General features: G+C 42.3%; 1 protein-coding gene across 2 annotated transcripts in view; it reads left to right on the top strand.

Annotated features, from left to right (window-relative positions):
* PPP2R5B (protein phosphatase 2 regulatory subunit B'beta) overlaps positions 1–22,302 on the top strand; it is a 142,348-nt gene that overhangs the window by 94,239 nt on the left and 25,807 nt on the right. For both annotated transcript variants that reach the window (XM_073604873.1, XM_073604872.1), the window contains exons 7-9: positions 3,433–3,492; positions 8,105–8,213; positions 17,748–17,801. In XM_073604873.1, the coding sequence (XP_073460974.1) occupies positions 3,433–3,492; positions 8,105–8,213; positions 17,748–17,801 (223 nt within the window). The remainder of the gene's footprint in view (positions 1–3,432; positions 3,493–8,104; positions 8,214–17,747; positions 17,802–22,302) is intronic.

The following is a 22,302-nucleotide window of genomic DNA, read 5'->3' on the forward strand; positions in this document are numbered from 1 at the left end:
TTACAAGAATGGGCGTTTTTTTTAATGGTCTGTGTCTTCGTAGTGCTTGTGTTAGTGATGGTAGAAAAGAATGAAGTTCTTTTCTTCTATACAATAACTCATAGTTCTTGCCAAATCATTAGGCCAATAACTGTAATGCAAAAATGGCTCAGAAATGTAACTGGCTAAAGTGGATCTAAAGTTAAAACTTTTCCATTCCCTGCATTACGGTAAAAACATTTCACCACTTGTGCCCCCCCCCCCCACTTCTTAAACACTTACCTGTCACTTACCTGTCTCTTTATCCAGCGCTGTTTCGGCAGCAGCTCTTCTCCTTTCACTTTCTGGTCTCACAGGAGAGTCTGAGAGCCGTGAGAGCCATAGGCCGCTGTCAGTCAAATCCTGAAGTGAAGGGCATGTCCGAGCTGCACTGTGTGTCCATGGACCGGACCTTGTTGTTGACCCATAGGAAACCATGTTAAAGTGGTTGTAAAGGAAACTTAAAAAAACAAAAAAAAACAAACATCTCTATACTTACCTTCTCTGTGCAATGCAGACCTCTTCTCAGGTCCTCCTCTCTGTCCACTGCCCCCATGGGAAGCAGCCTCCCATGGGGGCCCTCGTTTGTGCTCACTCCTGAGCCCCACTTCTGCATCCATTGACAGACAGCGGGACTTGGCCCCGCCCCCTCATCACTGGTTTTGATTGGCAGCACAGAGAAACAATTGCTTAGAAGTGAGGGGAGAAAAGAGTTGCATTCGTGCACAGCGCTGGATCAAATGAGGACTCAGGTAAGTAAAAAGGGGGGGGGGTGAGAGGCCAAAAACGCTGCCTAAACATTTCTTACCTTAATGCAAGGAAATATAAAAAATGTTTAGGCTTTAGAACCACTTTAAATCAAATACATAGTAACATCAATCCGGCAACTCGGTGTAGTCCATAAAATCGGAATCTTTATCGGCTACATAATAAAACGCACTGGTAACAAGCTAACGTGTTTCGGCTTTGATGGTCACAGCTGAAGCCTGTTAGCTTGTTACTAGTGTGTTTTAGTTTGTAGCCACTGAAGATTTGGATTTTATGGACTACTCCGAATTGCCAGTTTGATGTTACTATGGATCTAATCGCTTGAGTGCACTACAGCCAGAGCACCGGTCCTTGGCCACTAGAAGCTGGATCTGCACTTGAGCTTGGGTATTGTTTATTTGTAAACATGTTCAATCAATTTCTTGCATTTTTGTGCTTATGAAAATGCACTTAAAGTGGTGTTCTGATTTTCTGATCGGCTGTCGGGTGCTGCCACTGCCATTCATTGTAATGGAAACTGGCAGTGAAGCCTTTTTGGCTTCACAGCCAGTTCCCTACTGCGCATGTGTGAAGCACGCTGCGCTTTCTTACTGGCCCGGCGGCGGAGGAAGGAGGAGGGGGACCGAACTTCTGAGGGACGGTGCTGCAGTGCAGTCTCCCGGAAGTGGGGAAGGGTACCTGTCAAAAACAGGAACTCGTTCCCCCTCCCCCCTGAATGGTGCCAAATGTGGCACTGGAGGGAGGAAGGAAGCAGATAAGCGGAGGTTCCGTTGTTGGGTGGAACTACGCTTTAAAACGCACAGTTGTTAACCTAGCCTTAAACGTTTGTCACAACTTGCACATATAAGTGGAGAGTGTTTATTATTTGGTTTTTACATTTGTTTATCTTTTGTATGGTTTTGATTTTTATGATTTGTATGTTTGTTATTCATTTGATATTTGAGAATTATTTTTATATTATATTAATATCATGTATATAATTGAGTTTAACGCATCATTTTTTCTGTCACATTTTTCATTAGCAATTTTATTTCAGCTTTTAACAATATCTGCATATCAGTTTATGTATCCTAAAGTCCATTTTTTTTACCCATGCCCTCTAAATGCATATTAGTGCTTTTTAAGCAATCCCTTAATGTCAGCTTTTCCCAAAACATGGGATTTAAGCTCACTGTAGATGGCCCACTGGAAGGCTCAGGAATTCTGTAAAGAGCTGTGTTGTGGGGACATTTGCTAACTCCAGTGTTACCTACCAGTGCCACAGGAAGATAAAAGCATACATGTTATTTTTGATATATTGGAGAAGACAACACTTTATCTAAATGCTAGCAGTGTAGGCGGATGGGACATGTGGTACTTAATAATACAATTTGTACACTGTAAAGACCTGGTGTCCAGCCTGCTCTCCCAGGGATGCATGTGGTCCTTGGGTACTTAACCCCAGCAGTCACTAGCAGTAAGTTCTAGAGGTATTGGTAGAGGGGAGCTGGACACAGATTTTCACAGGTTATCAAAATGTAGACAAAGTCATTACTTGAGCCCAAATGGCCTGTATTTGGCAGCTCACAACAAAGACAAGGAGGACATTCTCAGGTCAAAAGAGTGCCAAATGCAAAATTCTTAGGAGTTCAAATTCTATATTGTTTAACTGGTTACAACTAGCAGGGCAAAAGACAGCCAATGTCTTTCAGGGCCACACAATCCCAATTCATCATGGCTGGGTGAAAGGGCAGAATTTTAAATGGACTCAAAAGTATTCCTAAGAGGATGTTCTAAACAACAGTCTTGCTGATGTTCACACTAGAAGTGTTAATATTCTGCCATTTCACTCAGCCCTGATGAAGGGAGATTGTGTGGCACCCGAAACAGGTTGGATGTCTTTTGCCCTGCTTGTTGTAACCAGCTGAACAATAAAGACTTTGGAATCCTAAGGATTTTTCAATTTGTACTCTCACAGTAGCAGCCAGTTGACAATGATTGCTAACAGTCTTACATACCATGCCCCCAGTCTCTGAATGTCTTCTGTAGTATGTCTACATGTTCTGACCATCTTTTCAAGCAGGTCCACCATCTCTGACTATCTCTGACAGTCTTCTTTACCATAAGATGTACTGAAACGTTGTGTGGGGACGTTAGGCCACCCCTGAGGTCCCCTGAATTTCGTAAGTTTACTGCTGTATGTGTTGTGATGGTAGAACCCAGCTGTACAAAGTTTGAGAATAACCAGCTTTTTCTGTCAAAAATTTTTTAGTCTAAAACCTGGAAAATTCCTTGGTCTGTTCACCTGTTGTGGGCATTATAAAAGGTTCCCACTGTCCATGTTGGAATAAAATAAGAGAATGTAATATGAGGTGTGGGGACAGCTAAAGGTGGTCAGGAACATCTGAAACAAGTAGAAGAGAATAGAGCTAGGACCTATGATGTGAAGATCACACTGCTGCAGTGCCTAAGAGATATAAGAAGCCAGTGGGTGACTGTCATTTAAATATAAAAAATATAAAAATAACTTTTGGATTAATGGTTCATTTCAACCAACCAAAAATATCTAATACAGGTTGTTTTGAATAGGAACCTGAATCTATAAGAAATACCCCCACATGTTGAAAAACATGGTTTTCGACTTATTGCTTTTATTTCTTCTTGCAGATTTATCTATGAGACAGAGCGGTTTAATGGTGTAGCAGAGCTTCTGGAGATTCTTGGCAGGTAATTGACAGACACAATGGCAAGTCTTAGGACGCTCACAGACCTGTGGGTAAAGTCAGATACTCAGCCTGCATGATCAAATAGTGAGTCAGTAATTAGAAATGTTAATGTATATTTTAAGGGAAGGAGAAAAAAATGCTTGCAGAGCTTGAGACATCACTTATATCAGGTGTGGAAATTTACTCTAGGGTATCACTTCCAAGGATGCAGTCCACTTGCTAAATATTTTTTAAGGGCCTGTCTTGCACACTTTCATTAAAACAAAGTTCCAAAACACATGGGTTACCCTCACAGAAGTTATTCAGCACTCCACTTCCAATGCCACAAAACACAAATATTCATCATCATCCCAGCTTTCATATATGTCACCGCTGGTCTGGCCTCAATCCTCAGGCCCTTGTCTTTATCCTCCAGACAGTCTTTCCACACAAGCTCTGTGCTCTTTGCTCACATACACACTCAGTATACCTCAAAGTTCCCTCCTGCACTGGCCCACACTCTAACTTTTGGACAGAGCGAGGCCTTCTCTCTTCCCCAGGTGGAGCTTTGAACATTTGCCAAAACTTATCCTAATAGAGTTTTGCAAACTTGCACAATGAGTGAGCTGGTTCTTAGCAAAACATGGACCCAGAATTGGAGACTTCATTCTTCCCAAGTCTCTACGAAGCCTCCAGACTACAGGACACATACCAGGTTTTATCAGTTTCTGAAGAAACTGAAAGTCTAGTTTCCCCTAGAAGCACCTCAGAACCCCTCAACCTAATTGGGTGACATAAAACTTTTTTCATACCATGAAAAAGCTCTGTACTGTCTCACAGGTTAAGACAATAACAATTTAGGCTCGTTTGCTAACCTGCCTGACCATTGTTCCCCCAACAAGGTGGCATCATGAGCTCTTCATTGGGAAAGGTACCACTGGCCTCTGAAACACTGCATTTCAGTATATATATCTGCAACTTTATTAAAGTGGGTTTATCACCTTGTAATTGTAGTTTTGAAGCTTTGTTTCATTATGTTGGTCCACAATTCCTAAACATCAACGTGAAACTCAACAGGTAAGACAAATATTTAAATACAGTAATTGCATCTAAAGGTGATGTAGCGATACACTCCTATGAGAAGATGATTTTAACTGATTCTTAACAAACAGTGTGGAGGCTACCAATCACACAGGCAACAGTCCATTTGCTTTAGCTCCATTAAACAGTCTAGGGGATGGCTTTTTAAGATTTTTGCTTGTAGAACTTGTAACAAGATAAGGCTTGGGGTGGTATGGGATACTCCAGAAATGTTGACTTGTAACAGGAGGACACACTTCACTAGTTGCAACTTCATTGAGCAGTCTTTAAACCAGTAACCCAGGGGAAAGTCAGAACTGAGACCTTGTAGAAGTAGTTTCAGAGAAAGAGCTACTGCTGGCCCCCATAGCACAGCACACACTCAATGAGCTTGGATCAGTACTCACAATTTCGCATAGTAGCTGCACAAACCAACTGCACAAACCAACCAACCAAATCCTTAGCTCCAGGAATATTTAGAAATAGGTCCCCAGCTCTGTTATAGCTGGGACCTAGATGGATTTCTGTAGACTTCAACAGAACTGCCAGGGCCCCCTCCCCTGAGGCTGAGAACTTCTCTAGCAGCACAAGAACATGGCTGTTTCAGACACCATACTATTTATGTTCTCCCCAGCCATCTACTGGACACACCTCTTCAGGGATTGGCTGCAGCACAATAAATATTCAATCTGCCCATTTGACTCTCTCAGCCCCCTATGTTCTAGAAGCCTTTAGAAGGCAAGAGGGAGCAATCAAATCTGCAGGCTGTGAGATCCAGAATAGCCCAAATAATTCAACAGCTGCTTCAATGATTACAGAAGAGCCCCAAATAACTAAATTTACCTATCATCCTCACATTCTACCTTGGAGGGTGCTACAGTGGTAAAGTAGCAATTTTTTCTGTCATGAGGCAATTGCTTCTTTAAACTCATGATTGCAGATTTTATTACCATGCCAAGGGAACTGAGTAGGAATTATACTGTGCAATTTATTCTCAGGCAGACTGCTTTTATATACTCAATACTTAATCCACTTTAATGTTTTGAAGCCTCAAAAATGAGACAAAACTGCCTTTCGCAACACTGTCATTAAATTCTCTTTTGGAAGAGAATAACTTCATGAGTATGTGATAAACAGATATTCTGAAGCTGTTCCAGTAAGATCCCTTTTAAAATCACTCATCTACTGCCAACATCTTACACGTCAACAGATGTCCATCATTGGTGCCATATCTCCCTTTTAGGCATCTTTTCATTCGTTGTGGTTTGGCAGCAGATTTACAGTTGTCCAAGTTGCTACCATTTTGGTTTTAACAGTAAGTTCTATCTTCCTTTGGTGGCTCTGTCTGTTATGCATAAGGTCAGCTAGTCTTTTTTTCCTTTTAACTTGAAAAACATGAATGGAGAACTGCCAGTAAATTACCAGCTCTGCATTAATTCATCCAAATGGTTGCTCACTATTGGGAAAGCATTTGGGTGTCAGGCAGTTGGCTGTGGAAGAATCCTTGCTGGCTCATCTTGTTAACACTTTCCTTTCGCTCACTATTTTTTTTATCTCTGTTGCACTGTAATTGTCATGCTGCTCTCTGATTACCACTGATAGGTCCTTCCTAATGCATGACACTCTAGATACATTTTTAGTGTCTACATGCAATAACAAGCTTTCCTGTTCATGTGCAAGAGCATGACAAAGTATGCACATGTGTTCCTGGTTCTCAGCATGCATCCTGATGTGTTCAACCCCCTTTTTAATTATTTAGGAGGTTGTTAACTCTTGGGTATACTTCTTCCCATGTTTCATATTGAAATTAGTTTCTGCCCTCTCTTTTCCTTTCCTTACTTGGACTCCACCCACCTTAACCCCTGAAGTGTGTCCTGTTTGTTTGCTCTGGTTTTGGTAATTGGCTCTATTCCTGATTGTGACCTTTGTATATTGTGATATACTCATCTGCTATCCTAAGACATAACCAAAAAAGACTTTAGCGCTGATACAGGGCCCATCCTATAGAGATAAAATGACATATACCAGGTAAAAAAGACATATGAAAAGATACTTATTCTCGGAGGTATAGGAATAAAAATGTCAATTAGTAGAAAATGGCTGACTCTGTGGTGCTGGCAAGGCTGCTTTCATTTGTGGCTGGAAATCCACACTCTGTAAAATAGGAAGGGAAGGGAAGAAAGTGCCAAAGCAGCATAGTGTAGCACAATTTATTAAGTAAAATATCATATAAAACAAATAGAACTCACAAGCGGGTGAGGGGGCGAGAGAGGATGACAGTCCGCAGTGGATTGTAATGGGAGCTGTGTGGTTGTCCTTGGTGGAGAAGAAAGCCGGCTGCGGTGGGGAGCAAATTGAGCCTGGAGTCCGTGCAGGGAGACCGGCGTCAGGCTGCCCTGTGTGGCCTTGATTGTATATCCAGAAATCAGATGTCCGCCCAAAGACGATGTGTCCAACTCAAGTAGTGAGATGAGCTGTCAGTCCAACTGCTGTGTGAGCCAATCGGGACGTATATCGGAAGCTTAACCACAGCCTTTGGAATACAGAGTAAAAATAAATAAATAATATAATTAAACTGTTTAATTGGCATACAAATATATATTTGAAATCAAATCTTTATTATTTTGTGGAAGTAACATGGTGTGGGCAGATTTCTGCCAGTCACATTCTGTGTCACGCCCCTCCAGCCTGGGTCTTAGAATTAGAGAGAGGTGATTTCTCCATTAATCTACATGTAATATCCCATCCCTATTGTGTTTAGCTAGTTAGTGGGCATGGAGGAGGAGGGAGGGAGTGGGCTGTCATTGACCACTGTGTATATACCCACATGGATGACTCTATGGTTATATAGTTATATGGTTAGTCAGGTTGAAAAAAAGACACAAGTCCATCTAGTTCAACCAATTAAAAAAAAAAAAAAATCATGCAATCCCATATACACAATCCTATACCCACAGTTCATCCAGAGGAAGACGAAAAACCCCAGCAAAGCATGATCCAATTTGCTACAGCTGGGGAAAAAACTCCCTCCTGATCCCCTGAGAGGCAATCAGATATTCTCTGGATTAATAGACACATGGGCTGCTCAGATGTGATAGGGAGGAAATGTTTAGCATAGAAACTCACTGAAAACTGAGCATGTGCAGAGCTGCCACTACAGCTGCAAAATCACTAGCTGAATTGGGGACATGAGCAGATGGTGGAGATAGAGAGCAGCAGGATCAACCAAGTATACATAAAATGGGTAACTCTATAGTTACATAGTCACATGGTTAGTCAGGTTGAAAAAAGTCAACTGCTTCCTGTATCATGACCTAAAGTCTGTCCGAGAAGTAAGGCAGACGTAATGGAGCACTGTTTTTAAACAGCCATGAAGAGAGTGAGGTAAGCATGTGAAGAATAAATGGAAAGCTGTTTTATTTTTGCAAAAAAAAGTACATCAATGCTATATTGGTACATAGGGGAACTGGAATTTAGAAAAAAAAGGTTAACTTAGCCTTTAAGTTTATCAAGTGCTTACACAGTCTGAAGTTGTGTTGCTTTTTCTTCTGCAGTATCATCAATGGCTTTGCTTTACCTCTGAAATCAGAACACAAACAGTTTCTTGTCCGTGTACTGATACCACTGCACTCTGCAAAATCACTTTCTATATTCCACGCCCAGGTAAGAGATGTCATTTGACCACACTGCCATAAGTGGGGATGGGATACAAAAAATGTTAACATGATGGTACTGTGAATAGAGAACAGATTTTTTTCCTAGGTGGTTTCAAGTTGCCCATCTGAACAAAATTCTGGCCTATACAGTTATGTCTGGGTGGAACTGTTGCAATGGATCAATTAGATCTTGACTGTAGAATATACAGAAACGTTTACATAATAAATTGAGTCTTACATCTTAAGGCCCCTTTCTCACGATCGGACCGATCAGGTCCGCCTATCCATTTTTCAGGCGAACCTGATCGGGCCACCCATTGTCCTCTATGGGGAGGCGGATGTCAGCGGATATGTGTTCGCTGACACCCGCCTGGCATCCGATCCAACAAAATCTTCTAAAAACAGACGGATGGCGATCCGCTGTCCGTCCAGCATGTCAGATCGGATGACCATCCCACTTTGCTATTTTCTTTCGTACCTCAATACATATTTATGTTAATACATATTATCTGTAGTATTTGTAAGCTTTTTGCACATAGTGTGTGTAAATATACATTACTGTGCAAAAGTTTTAGGCAGGTGTGAAAAAATGCTGTAAATTAGCAATGCCTTCAGAAATAGAAGTGTTAATAGTTAATTTATTATCAATTAACAAAATGGAAAGTAAATGAACAGAAGTGAAATCCAAATCGAATCAATATTTGGTGTGACCAACCTTTGCCTTTAAAACAACATCAATTATTCTAGGTACACTTACTCACAGTTTTTAAAGGAACGCTGCAGGTAGGTTGTTCCGAACATCTTGGAGAACTAACCGCAGATCTTCTGTGGATGTAGGCTGCCTCAAATCCTTCTGTCTCTTCATGTAATCCCAGACAGACTTGTGGGAGTAAAACCATCACATCCAGGACTCCTTGTTCTTCTTTACTCTGAAGATAGTTCTTAATGACTTTGGCTGTATGTTTGGGGTGGTTGTCCTGCTGCAGAATACATTTGAGGCCAGTCATATGCTTCTCTGGTGGTATGGCATAATGGATAAGTATCTGCCTCTGTTTCTCAGCATTGAGAACAGCATTGATTCTGACCAAATCTCTAATTGCATTTCCAGAAATACAGCCCTAAACTTGCAAGGACCCTCCACCATGCTTCGCTGTTGCCTGCAGACACTCATTCTTGTTCCACCCTCCAGGCCTTCAGTGAACAAACTGTCTCCTGCTACAGTCAAATATTTCAAATTTTGACTCATAGGTCCAAATCACCTGCTGCCATTTTTCTGCACCCCAGTTCCTATGTTTTCCTGCATAGTTGAGTTGCTTAACCTTGTCTCCACATCGGAGGTATGGTTTTTTAGCTGCAATTTGTCCATAAAGACCACCTCTGGCCAGACCTCTTCAGACAGTAGATAGTTGTACCTGGTTCCTGATTTCTGCCATCTTTGTGCTGATGGCACTGCTGGACATCTTCTGATGGTGAAAAGAAGTAGGCATGATTGGCCTTTCATCTGCTGCTTTAAAGTGGTTGTAATGCTAAAAAAAAGAAAACAAATGCAAGATCAGTAGCATAGTGTTGTTGCAGTGTAATATGTCCTTTTCTTTGATCTAAAATACCTGGTTGATCCTATCTGCTCATGTGTACCCCTGTGTGTGCTGACCATGGTAATCATGACTGCTGATCCATGAAACTGAGGTCAGGTTACGTGCAGGGATAGGCACAGACCAAGGCTGTGGCGGACATTTTTCAAAGTACAGACCTTAGTGAAGGACACCAAATCCAATTTAATCCAATCCAAATTAAAACCATCAAGTACAAGAAAATTTAAAATAACATTTATATAAAGGCTGCTTGTGGTGTATGGTTTTAAAATGTTTAAAAGATTTTCAGGCAATCCAGTAATTGCAACAAAAACCAACAACCCTATCATCATTCTTAGATCCCTCATGTTCAAAATGGAGGACCAAGAAAACAGGTCTCACCACAACAGCTTAAACATCAGAGGCATACCTGAAGCTAAAGAAGCCTCAACCTGGTAGACATTATCAGAGGGATATTAACCAATTACGGACCACCCGCCGCAGTTTTACGTCGGTATTTCGAAGAGGAACATCGTTGTTATCGCAGCAGCTAGCTGCCATAACCCGGTATCCTCTTGTTCAGCGGGTGGTCCGCTTTCAGATAAAAGTGGTCTTTGCAGCAGATTCGCTCTGAGATCACTTTTATCGGCGGTGGGAGAGGGACGCCCTCCCACCACGCTCCGGTGCCCTCCGCCGCTTACCAGAGCTGTTGGTAGCGGTGGAGGCGATTGGATCCTTCTGGCTAGACATGGAGACGAGTGAGGGGAAGATGGCCCCCACCCGTCTCCATATCATTGCAGGGCGGAAGCGAGATCAAAACTTAGTGGCTAGTGACTGCACATGCAAAACCCTTGGAACAGGACTAGTCTCACACTCACACTTACAAACTCACATTTCTGAGAGAAATGTTTAAGTGATTGTAAAGGCTCGTTTTTTTTTAAATAACAAACATCATACTTACCTCCACTGTGCAGTTCGTTTTTGCACAGAGTGGCCCTGATCATCCTCTTCTGGGGTCCCCCGGTGGTGCTATCAGCTTCTCCCCGCATCGTATAACCCCCTAGGAGAAGCGCTCTCCTAGGGGGTTACATTGCGGGCATGCTCCCGAGTCCAGCATTTGCATCCATAGACACAGAATGAAAGACTCGGCCCCGCCCCCCTGGCGCCCACGCCATTGGATTTGATTGACAGCAGCAGGAGCCAATGGCTGCAATTTATCCAATCAAGAGCCGAGAACCTCGGGCAGAGAAGGTGAGCGTGTCTCCAATGAGGGAACAAATGGGCTCAGGTGAGTAAAACGGGGGGGGGGGGGGGGGGGGGTGGGAGCCCGGTCACTGTCAGAAGTTTTTTCACCTTAGTACATAGTACAGTGACAGACTCGTACTCAAGTACAAAAAAAGTCTGCAGCGGCCGTGGACCCTGCAAGGACTGCTCCATGTACAGACACCTTGCCAATCCCTGGTCACGTGCCTTTGTCAGCCCGCTGTTTTCTGAGTGTCTCTCCCTTTCCCTGTCAGCTCCAGTCTGTGTCTGCAGAGCCGATCTCCTCCTCGCCCCTCCCCTCTTTTTCTGCCTCTATTCTGATGTAATGCATAACACAATTACTTGTATTCCCTTTGTTTTAGCAAGATATTCAGTGCAGTATGTCAGTTTTTTTTAAAATGATAATCCTAAATACCTTTCTGCACAGCTCCTCTCTGCTGTCACGTGACCTCCCTCTGCTAACTGGCTGACATCACTGGGGAATCTCAGCTCTCCCATTTCTGTTCTTAGATCAAGGAAGGAAAACAGAGGGAGATTACGTGACTGCACAGAGGAGCTGTGCAGAAAGGTATTTAGGATTCAAATTTAAAAGAAACACACACACACTGCACGTTATATCTTGCAAAAACAGAGAGGATACAAGTAATTGTGTTATGTGACTTTTCAACCTCCTTAAAGTGATTGTAAGGGTTAGTTTTTTTTTTTTTTTTAAATAACAAACATATCATATTTACCTCCACTGTGCAACTCATTTTGCACAGTTTGGCCCTGAACCTCGTCTTCTGGGGTCCCCTGGCGGCTGTTGCGGCTCCTCCCCACATCAGATATCCCCCTAGGCAAAGCACTCTCCCAAGGGGGTTGGTTACCTTGCGGGTGCGCTCCCGAGTCCATCATTCGGCGTCCGTAGCCTCTGAATGTATGACTCGACCCCACCCCGGTGCCCGCGTCATTGGATTTTATTGACAGCAGCTTGAGCCAATGACTGCGCTGCTATCAATCTATCCAATCAGGACACGAGACACTGTCCGTAGCTGGTGTGCTCGTTCCCGTCGCACAAAATTTCGGGGCACAGGTAAGTATAAGGGGGGCTCGGGGGCGCTGCTGCATTAAAAAATGTTTTTCACATTGATACATAAAATGCATTAAGGTGAAAAACGGCGAGGGTTTGCAACCCCTTTAAGTTTCCTTGGCTGACCACTGAGTCTTCAATCCTCAACGTTGCCCATTTCTTTGTGCTTCTTCAAAAGAGCTTGAACAGCATGTCTTGAAACCCCCAGCCTGCTTTGAAATCTTTTGAAGAGACCTTGTTGATGTGATATAACTACTTTCAACCTAACTACATGAAACTGTCTTCTACAACCTCACCTTAGTAGCAGAGTTTGGCTGTTCCTCCAGCCCTCTCCTTCTTTTTTAAGCCTCCTACACAGCTGTTTTTGTTTCAGTTAATGACTGTGTTTCAAACTACATATGGAATTTGTAATCATTAGCCCCTGCTTGGTCTAACTGGTTAATCATACACCTGACTATAATCCTAGAAATTCCTGACTTTGTACAAGTGTACATAGTGTGCAAGTGTAAGAGTTGATGTTGGTTTGAAGCCAAAGGGTAGTTACACCAAATATTCATTTGTTTTAGATTTTTCTTCTTTTTCACTTACTTTGCATTTTGTAAACTGATAAAAATAAACAAAATAAAATATATATTCTCACAACCCTTATTGCTTTGTGGATCCATTTAATGTAAAGCTGGCCATACATGTATAGAAAATCGTTCGAAAAAACTTTTGTTTTTGATAAAGATCTGTTGAACAAAAACATGTGTGTAAATGGCATCATTGTGTCAAATTATCTTCCACATATTATCGATCAAAAACAACAACATAAATAGTAGATTTTTTTGTCGATCAATGCACATGCGCTGTACATTTTTTTTAACTATTTACAATTGATTTCCCTACCAATGTTTAGAAAATCGTTCGATTACGCAACAAAATTATGACATGATGGATCTTTCTTTTGGCATAAAATTTTTCATTTTGAGAATCTAAATGCGCCAAATAATGTTTCTAAAGTCGGACGATATGGCTTATTGAATGCTTGGGCCTGCTTAAGTGTAGAGATGTCTGTGTGGAATGCACACCAACTACGCAGAAAAAGTGTAGCTTAAAGCAGAACAGAAGTGGGCTTGAACAGAGAGAGAGGCAGTGACAGGGAAGTTCAGAACTCTCAAGTCCTTGCTGATGCTTACTAATCCGCAACACAGTTGTGTACACAGGCAAGTCGCACAGCTGCATACAGTGATGCTGTGGAATAGTACATTTCAGCAAGGACCAGGTCATCTCACTGTATCAGCAAACATCCCAGGCTTGAGTGTGGAGAGTTGAAGCTGGCCAGAGTAGAGTGCTGACCACACTGCTGCACATAATTGCAAATGTAACCAACTTTTTGAGATGGGAAATGAAGGACATCTATCAGCAAAAGTATGCAGGCATAGGACACACCCATGGCCACGCCCCCTTAAAGGAGAATTGTACAAAAAAAAAACAAGATTGGTTAAACCCACAGGTGCTTTTTTTAACCACTACTGTTCCTTTATATTGGCTTTTGGAATTTACAAATGCAGCAGTTTAGAAATCAGATGAAAGGTTTAGTGCTGAAAAACACTTTTTGATAGATAAAAAGTGCATTTTATATACATCTATATAAATCAGACCAAAATGAGGGACAAATGAGGAGGAATGAGGGACAGAGGGACATTTCTCCAAATCAGGGACAGTCCCTCGAAATCAGGGACAGTTGGGAGCTATGTAATTGCAGCCAGAAATGTCTGGTCTCCAGAACCGGAAATGCTGGTCTGACAGGCTGTAAAAGCTGAGTTTGTGTAAGTATTACAGAAGAAAGAAGCAGAAAATTTTTAATTCAATGACAAAGATTGAGTGGTAAAAATTAGCTACACTCACATGAAAAACAGTTGTTTGGGCACATGGTGGTGCCAGTTATTATATCATATGCCAAATGATTTGCAACTTTAGCCAGCCAATCTTGTGACAAATACTGCTCTGCTGGTTTATTAATGCCATTTATGTCAGCTTCTTGCTCACCGGATATAGAGGTGATAACATTGATTCACTGGCCAGTGAGAATGCAGAAGGCAGAAGGCAGAAAGGTGATGTATAAAGCTACATTTTTGCCTGCTGTGAAGAGAATATTGGTTACCATTAGTCATTATCCTTATTAAAAACTCCAGCTCGAGTGGCTTTGAGCTTATGTGTATTACTCCTAAGGACAAATGGAGCTCTGAGCAGGGAAGAGAAGTTGTGTGCAGCTTTGGGTGGGGCACAGGGGAATGACAATTAAGTGAATTTTTTACTTTTCCCTGCATCCACATACACTATTTTACCACAAGTATTTTGACGCCTGCCTTTACACGCATATGGACTTTAGTAGCATCCCAGTCTTAGTCCATAGGGTTCAATATTGAGTCGGCCCATCCTTTGCAGCTATAACAGCTGCAACTCTTCTGGGAAGGCTGTCCACAAGGTTTAGGAGTGTGTCTATGGAAATATTTGACCATTCTTCCAGAAGCACATTTGTGAGGTTAGGCACTGATGTGGATGAAAAGGCCTGGCTCGCAGTCTCTGCTCTGATTTGTCCCAAAAGGTGTTCTATCGGGTTGCGGTCAGGACTCTGTGCAGGCCAGTCAAGTTCCTCCACCCTAAACTTGCTTATCCATGTCTTTATGGACTTTGCTTTGTGCACTGGTGTGCAGTCATGTTGGAGCAGGAAGGGGCCATCCCCAAACTGTTCCCACAAAGTTGGGAACATGAAAATGTTCAAAATGTTTTGGTATGCTGACAGCTTAAGAGTTCCCTTTAATGGAACTAAGGGGCCACGCCCAACCTCTGAGGAAAAAACCCCACACCATAATCCCCCTCCACCAAATGATTTGGACCAGTGCACAAATCAAGGTCCATAAAGACATGGATGAGCGAGTTTGGGGTGGAGGAACTTGACTGGCCTGACCTCAACCAGATAGAACACCTTTGGAATAAATTAGTGGAGACATCAGTCCCTCACCTCACAAATGCACTTCTGGAAGAATGGTCAAACATTCCCATAGACACACTCCTAAACCTTGTGGACGGCCTTCCTAGAAGAGTTGAAGCTGTTATAGCTGAAAAGGGTGGGCCAACTCAATAGTGAACTACGGACTAATGCCCCGTACACACGGTCAGATTTTCCGATGGAAAATGTCCAATCGGAGCGTGTTGTCGAAAATTCCGACCGTGTGTGGGCTCCATCGGACATTTTCCATCGGATTTTCCGACACACAAAGTTGGAGAGCAGGAGATAAAATTTTCCGACAACAAAATCCGTTGTTGGAAATTCCGATCGTGTGTACACAAATCCGACGGACAAAGTGCCACGCATGCTCAGAATAAATAAAGAGATGAAAGCTATTGGCCACTGCCCCGTTTATAGTCCCGACGTACGTGTTTTACGTCACCGCGTTTAGAACGATCGGACAAGTTTGAGCCAACATCCGTCGGAAAAAATCCTAGGATTTTGTTGTCGGAATGTCCGAACAAAGTCTGACCGTGTGTACGGGGCATTAGACTGGGATGCCACTAAAGAGTCCTGACCTTAACCCGATAGAACACATTTCGGATGAATTAGAGCAGAGACTGCAAGCCAGGCCTTCTCCCCCACATCAGTGCCTAACTTCACAATTCGCTTCTGGAGGAATGGTCAAACATTCCCATAGACACACTCCATTAAAGTTCATGTGCATGTAATGGCAGGTGTCCCAATACTTTTAGTAATATAGTGTATTTATCTTTGAAAAATGATCAGGAAAAGGTATCATAATAAGCTCGACTGACTAAATCCAAGTACACACGATCGTATTTTCCGCAGACAAAACCTCGGGCAGGGCATGTGTCTGGATTTTGTCTTGCATACAAATGGCAAGGAATTGTCGGCCAACAAACACGAACGTAGTGAAGTACTACGTGTTTTTTCAGCTCTTTAGCGCCACCTTTCGGGCTCCTTCTCCTAATTTCGTGTTAGTAGAAGTTCGGTGAGTGTTGATTCGCACTTTTTATTTAGAGCTTTTCAGTTTGCGCTTTTCATTTCGTGCTTTTCAGTTTGTTTCTGAACGGCGTTCGTCAACCAGACATGTTGCAGAATCGGAGGAGATAATGTGTTATTTATTATTGGCCTTGGAGTTATTGCTTTGACCCAAGTCCAGTCCAGGAACGGGAGGAGGAGGATTTCTTGGACCAAAAATTGGTTGCTTTATTAATCATGACCAATTATGTCATATGCCTTTGCTGTGGGAGCTCCAGGAGAATAACCCGGAGGTTTTTCAGAATTTTCTCTGGATGACGGATCCCTGCTTTCACCAACTCTTGGCATTGTTGACCCCCTATATTAAGAAGCAGGACACATGCATGAGGCTTTTATTTTATTTTTTGGTTGAATAATAATGATTTGATTTGTTATATTTTTTATATTTTTGGATGCATAGAATGCACTTTTTGGTTAGGTTCTATTGGCAGATTTTATTTGTTTTCTTTTTTTAATGCACAATAAAACAATTGTGGAGAATAATACTTGGCTATGTGTTTTACTTTAAATGACAGTTTGGGAGTAGGCAGTTACATTTTAAAAAATACAATGTAAAATTGACAATGGACACCAACATAGTTTTTTAAAAACTAAGGGATAATGGTGTTGTGGTAACTTGCCCCCCCAAAAAAGCATAATAATATTATTCTTGATATCACTAGAAAAAAAAAAGCCTTTGAAAATGAATTTGCAATAACTCCATCAGTATCACCAGCAAAGCAGCTTCATTATTATCCCATTAAAGAAGAAGGGAATGTGCTCTGCATTTCGGGATCTCATAATTTGCCACGTCACGAATGTTAATTCTCCATTATGAATGCTAGCTTACAAGACCGACCGCTTCTGGCTCGTCCTTACTTCCGAGCATGCGTGTTTATACTTTGGACTTTTGTCCGATGAACTTGCATACACACACTCGGAAAATCCAACAACAGACATTTGGCCGCAGAAATTTTTAAAACCTGTCATCCGTCATTTGTCCGAGGAAAACCCAACAACAGTTGTCCCATGGAGCGAACAAAGGGTCGGATTTTCCGTCAACAGCCTGTCATCACACATTTCCCGTCGGAAAATCTGATCGTGTGTATGCAGCTTTAGTTGCAATAAGTGTTTTTTGCTATTTTCACCAAAGTAACTTATTTTCTACTCTCATTACATGAATAAAGGCCATTATGGCAAAAACGAACCTTGTAGTTTAGAACTATGAGCCTAATAAGCAAGTAAATGTAAAAGTAACATAAAGTACATACTTTAAATTTCACGCTAATAACTTAAACTGTATTCTCACTTATAATGTATAATTATCCTGTAAAGATGCCCATCTTTGTATCTTGTTTTGTTGTTGGGAGACACCCCTGTCATTCCCAGATTCTCTGGCTCTGATTACAAAAGTATATGTGAAAGAAGTAAAATATATATTATGTTTTTGTCAGCAAAGTAAATAGCTTAACTCATACTTATTTTTTTCCACACTGCATAATAAAATGTGTCTTAATGTTAATTGGTCTTTCAATAGAGTAAATTACCAACCCGTATGCTCTCAGCAAGCGCTTAAAATGGTAATTTTGTCCCCTGCAGCTGGCTTATTGTGCAGTTCAGTTCCTGGAAAAAGACTCCTCACTAACAGAGCATGTAAGTACAGCATTGTTTGTATGAGGTATACAGTGTTTTTTCTCTGCAGGACAAGTATTATTTTACAACAGATATATCTATTTTGTCTTTTAGATTTAATAAAAAAAAAAACTAATAATCAGATAGTGTTATGCCATTTCAAGTCTTTACTATTTGCACAATTGTGTTATTTAACTACTTGTTTAAAATAATGATATAGAGTATGTATATTTCTTTGAAACTGTAGATTCTGGTTCTGATATCTAGAGTCTGGTGCAAAGGGGATATTTTTTTGGAGCAGAGGATCCTGGTGCAGAAGAGGTAAATAGGCAAATCAGTGATTAAAACTGAAGTGTAGGTATGGCAATTTTTACATAGTTCCAGTGTTCCAGCTTGGACCAATGTAACTGTGCATGTTTCTATGGGATCCCCTATGGAAGCTGGAAATCTTTGTAGTAGGCTCCACTTCTACAGTGACTGCCGCTAGCATTCAGGTCCCATGCTGAGCAGCTTCCCTGCTGCTTAGTGAACACAGAAGGTCTACCATTCTGCACAGGAGCCATTCAGGGAACACTTTGCATTTTCTCAATGAAAGAGTTGTCTGATCGGATGAAGAATAGAAATAATATCTAATATTCTTGTATCTCAAGGGCGTTTCTGGATGAATAGCATTGATAGTCAGACTGACTTAAAAAAAAGTGTGTTTTTTGTCACACAGTTGGCATCATAAATACAGTGTAAAAGGTATAATAGTTCAGTTCAGTGTGGGTACAAATATATGAAATAGAATAAATAGTTATAAACCTGTAATTAGCTTATAAAAGCATATGTGCTTCATGGCTGCTGCCTTCTGTCTCCATGCTGTCTTGTGTAACCAAAAAGAAGCAGGAAATGACGTTCTTATACTTCTGGTGCCGCGTACACAAGGTCGGACTTTTTGACAACAAAGGTCCGACGGTCTTTCCAACGGACTTTCGATGGACTTTCGACGGACTTTCTAATGACCAGACTTGCCTACACATGATGACACCAAAGTCCGACAGATTCGTACGTGATGATGTAGGACCGGACTAATATAAGGACGTTGATAGCCAGTAGCCAATAGCTGCCCTAGCGTCGGTTTTTGTCTGTCGGACTAGCATACAGACCCGAGTCCGTCGGAAAGATTTGAAGCATGTTCCAAATCTAAAGTCCGTCAGATTTTCGACCGAAAAAGTCCGCTGCAGGTCCGATGAAGCCCACACACGGTCGAATTGTCCGCGCGTGTGTACGTGGCTTGGGAGAATTCAGCTGTTCCATCTTGTCAGTGTCTTCGTGTGAATATGTCTGTGTCATCTCTCCTAGTGTTTGTGTGTGTGTATGTCTGACCTTCAATATGGAAACGTTGGCTTTATATGTTACATGTGAACGTCATAACCTCACAAAAACTTAGACCCTTGTATGGCACACATTCATTTCTGCTAACTTCAGCAATATGCTATACAAAAGGAAATACTAACTCAGATAGTCATATATAGAGTTTGATTGACAATCCCATATGTAACACTTGTAGTAATGTGCTGATCATGTAATGTCATATAACCAAACATCTACTAATATGAACACATTTTACCAACTTTAACTACATAAAGTAACTATATACTAATACTTATTAATATGACTGAGACTACACTAAACTAACTTAACAGGATATAAACAAATATGTATTATTTCTATAACTCAGCCCTCAAATTTTCCACTCGCATTTTGCGAGTGGAAAATGAGGGCTCGCGAGCTGGGCTGCCTGCCCGGGAGAGGGGGGGAGAGCACCGCTGGTGGGGTTGATCAGGAGCCGTTCTCCCAGTGATTGCCCCGGGGAGGAAGAGGAGAGCCACGGGATAGCACGCTGTTACCGGCGCTTACATTATAATTATCTCCGCTCTGCTTGACACAGCCCACCTCCTCCTGACCTGTGCCTGTGATAGATAGAGCGCCGGTCCAATGCTGGGATGCGTTCTATCTATCACAGGCATGGGTCAGGAGGAGGCGGGGCTGTGTCGAGCAGAGCGGAGACAATTATAATGTAAACGCCGGTAACAGCGTGCTATCCCGTGGCTCTCCTCTTCCTCCAGCCATACATTCCTCTGCCCAGGCAAGGCTGCAATAGGCACAGTGAGACTGCATTGGGCACAGTAAGGCTGATATGGGCACAGTGTGGTTGCAATGGGCACAGTGTGGTTGCAATGGGCACAGTGAGACTGCAATGGGCACAGTGTGGTTGCAATGGGCACAGTAAGGCTGATATGGGCACAGTGTGGTTGCAATGGGCACAGTGAGGCTGCAATGGCCACAGTGAGGCTGCAATGGGCACAGTAAGGCTGCAATTGGCACAGTGAGACTGCAATGGGCACAGTGAGGCTGATATGGGCACAGTGTAGGCTGCAACGGGCACAGTGTGGCTGCAACGGGCACAGTGTGGCTGCAACGGGCACAGTGTGGCTGCAATGGGCACAGTGTGGCTGCAATGATGGGCACAGTTTGGCTGCAATGGTGGGCACAGTGTGGCTGCAATGGTGGGCACAGTGTGGCTGCAATGGTGGGCACAGTGTGGCTGCAATGGTGGGCACAGTGTAGAGGCAATGGTGGGCACAGTGTGGCTGCAGTAGTGGGCACAGTGAGGCTGCAATAGTGGGCACAGTGTGTCTGCAAAGGTGGGTACAGGTGAGGCTGCATTGAGGGTCACAGGTGAGCCCGCATTGAGGGGCACAGGTGAGCCCGCATTGAGGGGCACAGGTGAGGCTGCATTGAGGGGCACAGGTGAGGCTGCACTGATAAAGTTGTTGTTAATATTTTTTTGTAACTTATTTTTGCATAAAACAATTAAGTGTCATTTCATGAGATAACTTATAAGGGCATGTTTAGGGGCGGGGCAGGGTTTGGTGGGGCAGGGTAGGGATTGAGTGGGGCACTGGTGGCAAATAACCCTTGAGGCCTGGCTAGTAGTTTAGGACTTGAAATTTTGAGCCCTGCTCTAACTACATAAATACGTGTCTATTTTTGTCTTCTCATGATATTCTATACCAAGATACCTTATATGCGAAAACCAAACAAGAGGGACTTTTGGACTTTATAGGCACAACTATAACAAACTGATTATTTAAAATAACATTTTATTCACTTGGAAAAATACATAACAAAAAAGATACATTATCTAAAAAACCACAACATGTGTATATATTTTAAAGTGCTCGCTATACACCACCATCTATAGTATACAGTATTCGGACGTCTGGATGAACTTTTCACAACAAGATCAATCCGAAATGGTGGCTCGATAGCTTAGATACCTTATATGTCATTCTCATACACGAGAAACTTCTAGCAAAACTCAGCTTTTAATGAAGATCTATATTACTGAACATTTGATCATGGTCATTCACACATACTATATTTATTATGACTAATTATAAAACCAAATAAGTTTTGCAAGCCTGCTATGAATATAATATAACACCTATAAGTGCCGAATTATGAATTTGGAATAATATTCTAACATCGGACAATGTAGAGATTGTGACATCAATTCCCTGCTTCTCCACCTCGCCCAATCAGAGATTTGTTTTGTATTCTCTGAGAAAAATGCAAAGTGTTCCCAGATTGGTACCTGGGCTGAGCCTGCTGTGTTCAGAACACAGCAGCTGCTCATTACAGGACTTGGAAGCTAGTGGAGCTTGTTATTGTTGTAGCGGTGCCTACTAGATTTCCACAGGTATGGCACAAAGATGCTTACATTGGCCCAAGCTAGACCAATGTAACTATGTAAATATTGCCATACCTAAGCTTTAGCTTTAAGTTTACATTAAGGAGATCTGAAATGAGTGGAAGCTCTGCTGACTTTATCATCCAATCATGTGCAAGCTAAAATGTTGTTTTTAATTTTCCTTGCATGTCCCCCTCGGATCTACAGCGACTGCACTTTCAAGTGCACTTGCAGTGCAAAGTGGATTTTCCTTTAGTAAAAAACCCCCTTAGTTTGAGGATTGCGTTAGGTGGAGTATAAGTGTTAAAGTTACTATTAGAGGGGGTACCTTTTAGGGGTGGTGAGAAGGTTAATATCAGAGTTACAAAGAGGGGTAGTACAAGTGTTATTGTTAGGGTTACAGGCATAGGCGTGCGCACAGGGTGTGCCGGTGTGCCTGGGTACACCCTAATCACCCCCTGTTAGTGTAGATGCATGCCAGCTGTCTCCCAAGTTCTCCTGTGAAATGCTGCAAGAGTGTATAGCACTTTCACATTGAGCAGATCACAAGGCTTGTAAGAGACGCTCAGTGCCTTAAACTGTAATGTAATGTCCCTGTTTGCAGATCTGTTAAAACTCGGCGGTGATGTCAGGGGTGGGTGGGGCTCTCTGTGCATGTGACTCTGCCCCCTTTTAAGCAGTTCAATCATTGGCTGGTGTATGATAGCTGATAGAAAGGGGCAGAGCCACATACACGGAGTGGCCCGCCCAGCCCCTATCCCGTTGGCTGGTGTATGATAGCTG

Source organism: Aquarana catesbeiana, linkage group LG11 (assembly GCF_042186555.1).
Source record: "Aquarana catesbeiana isolate 2022-GZ linkage group LG11, ASM4218655v1, whole genome shotgun sequence".
In the NCBI taxonomy this organism is placed as follows: Eukaryota; Metazoa; Chordata; class Amphibia; order Anura; family Ranidae; genus Aquarana; species Aquarana catesbeiana.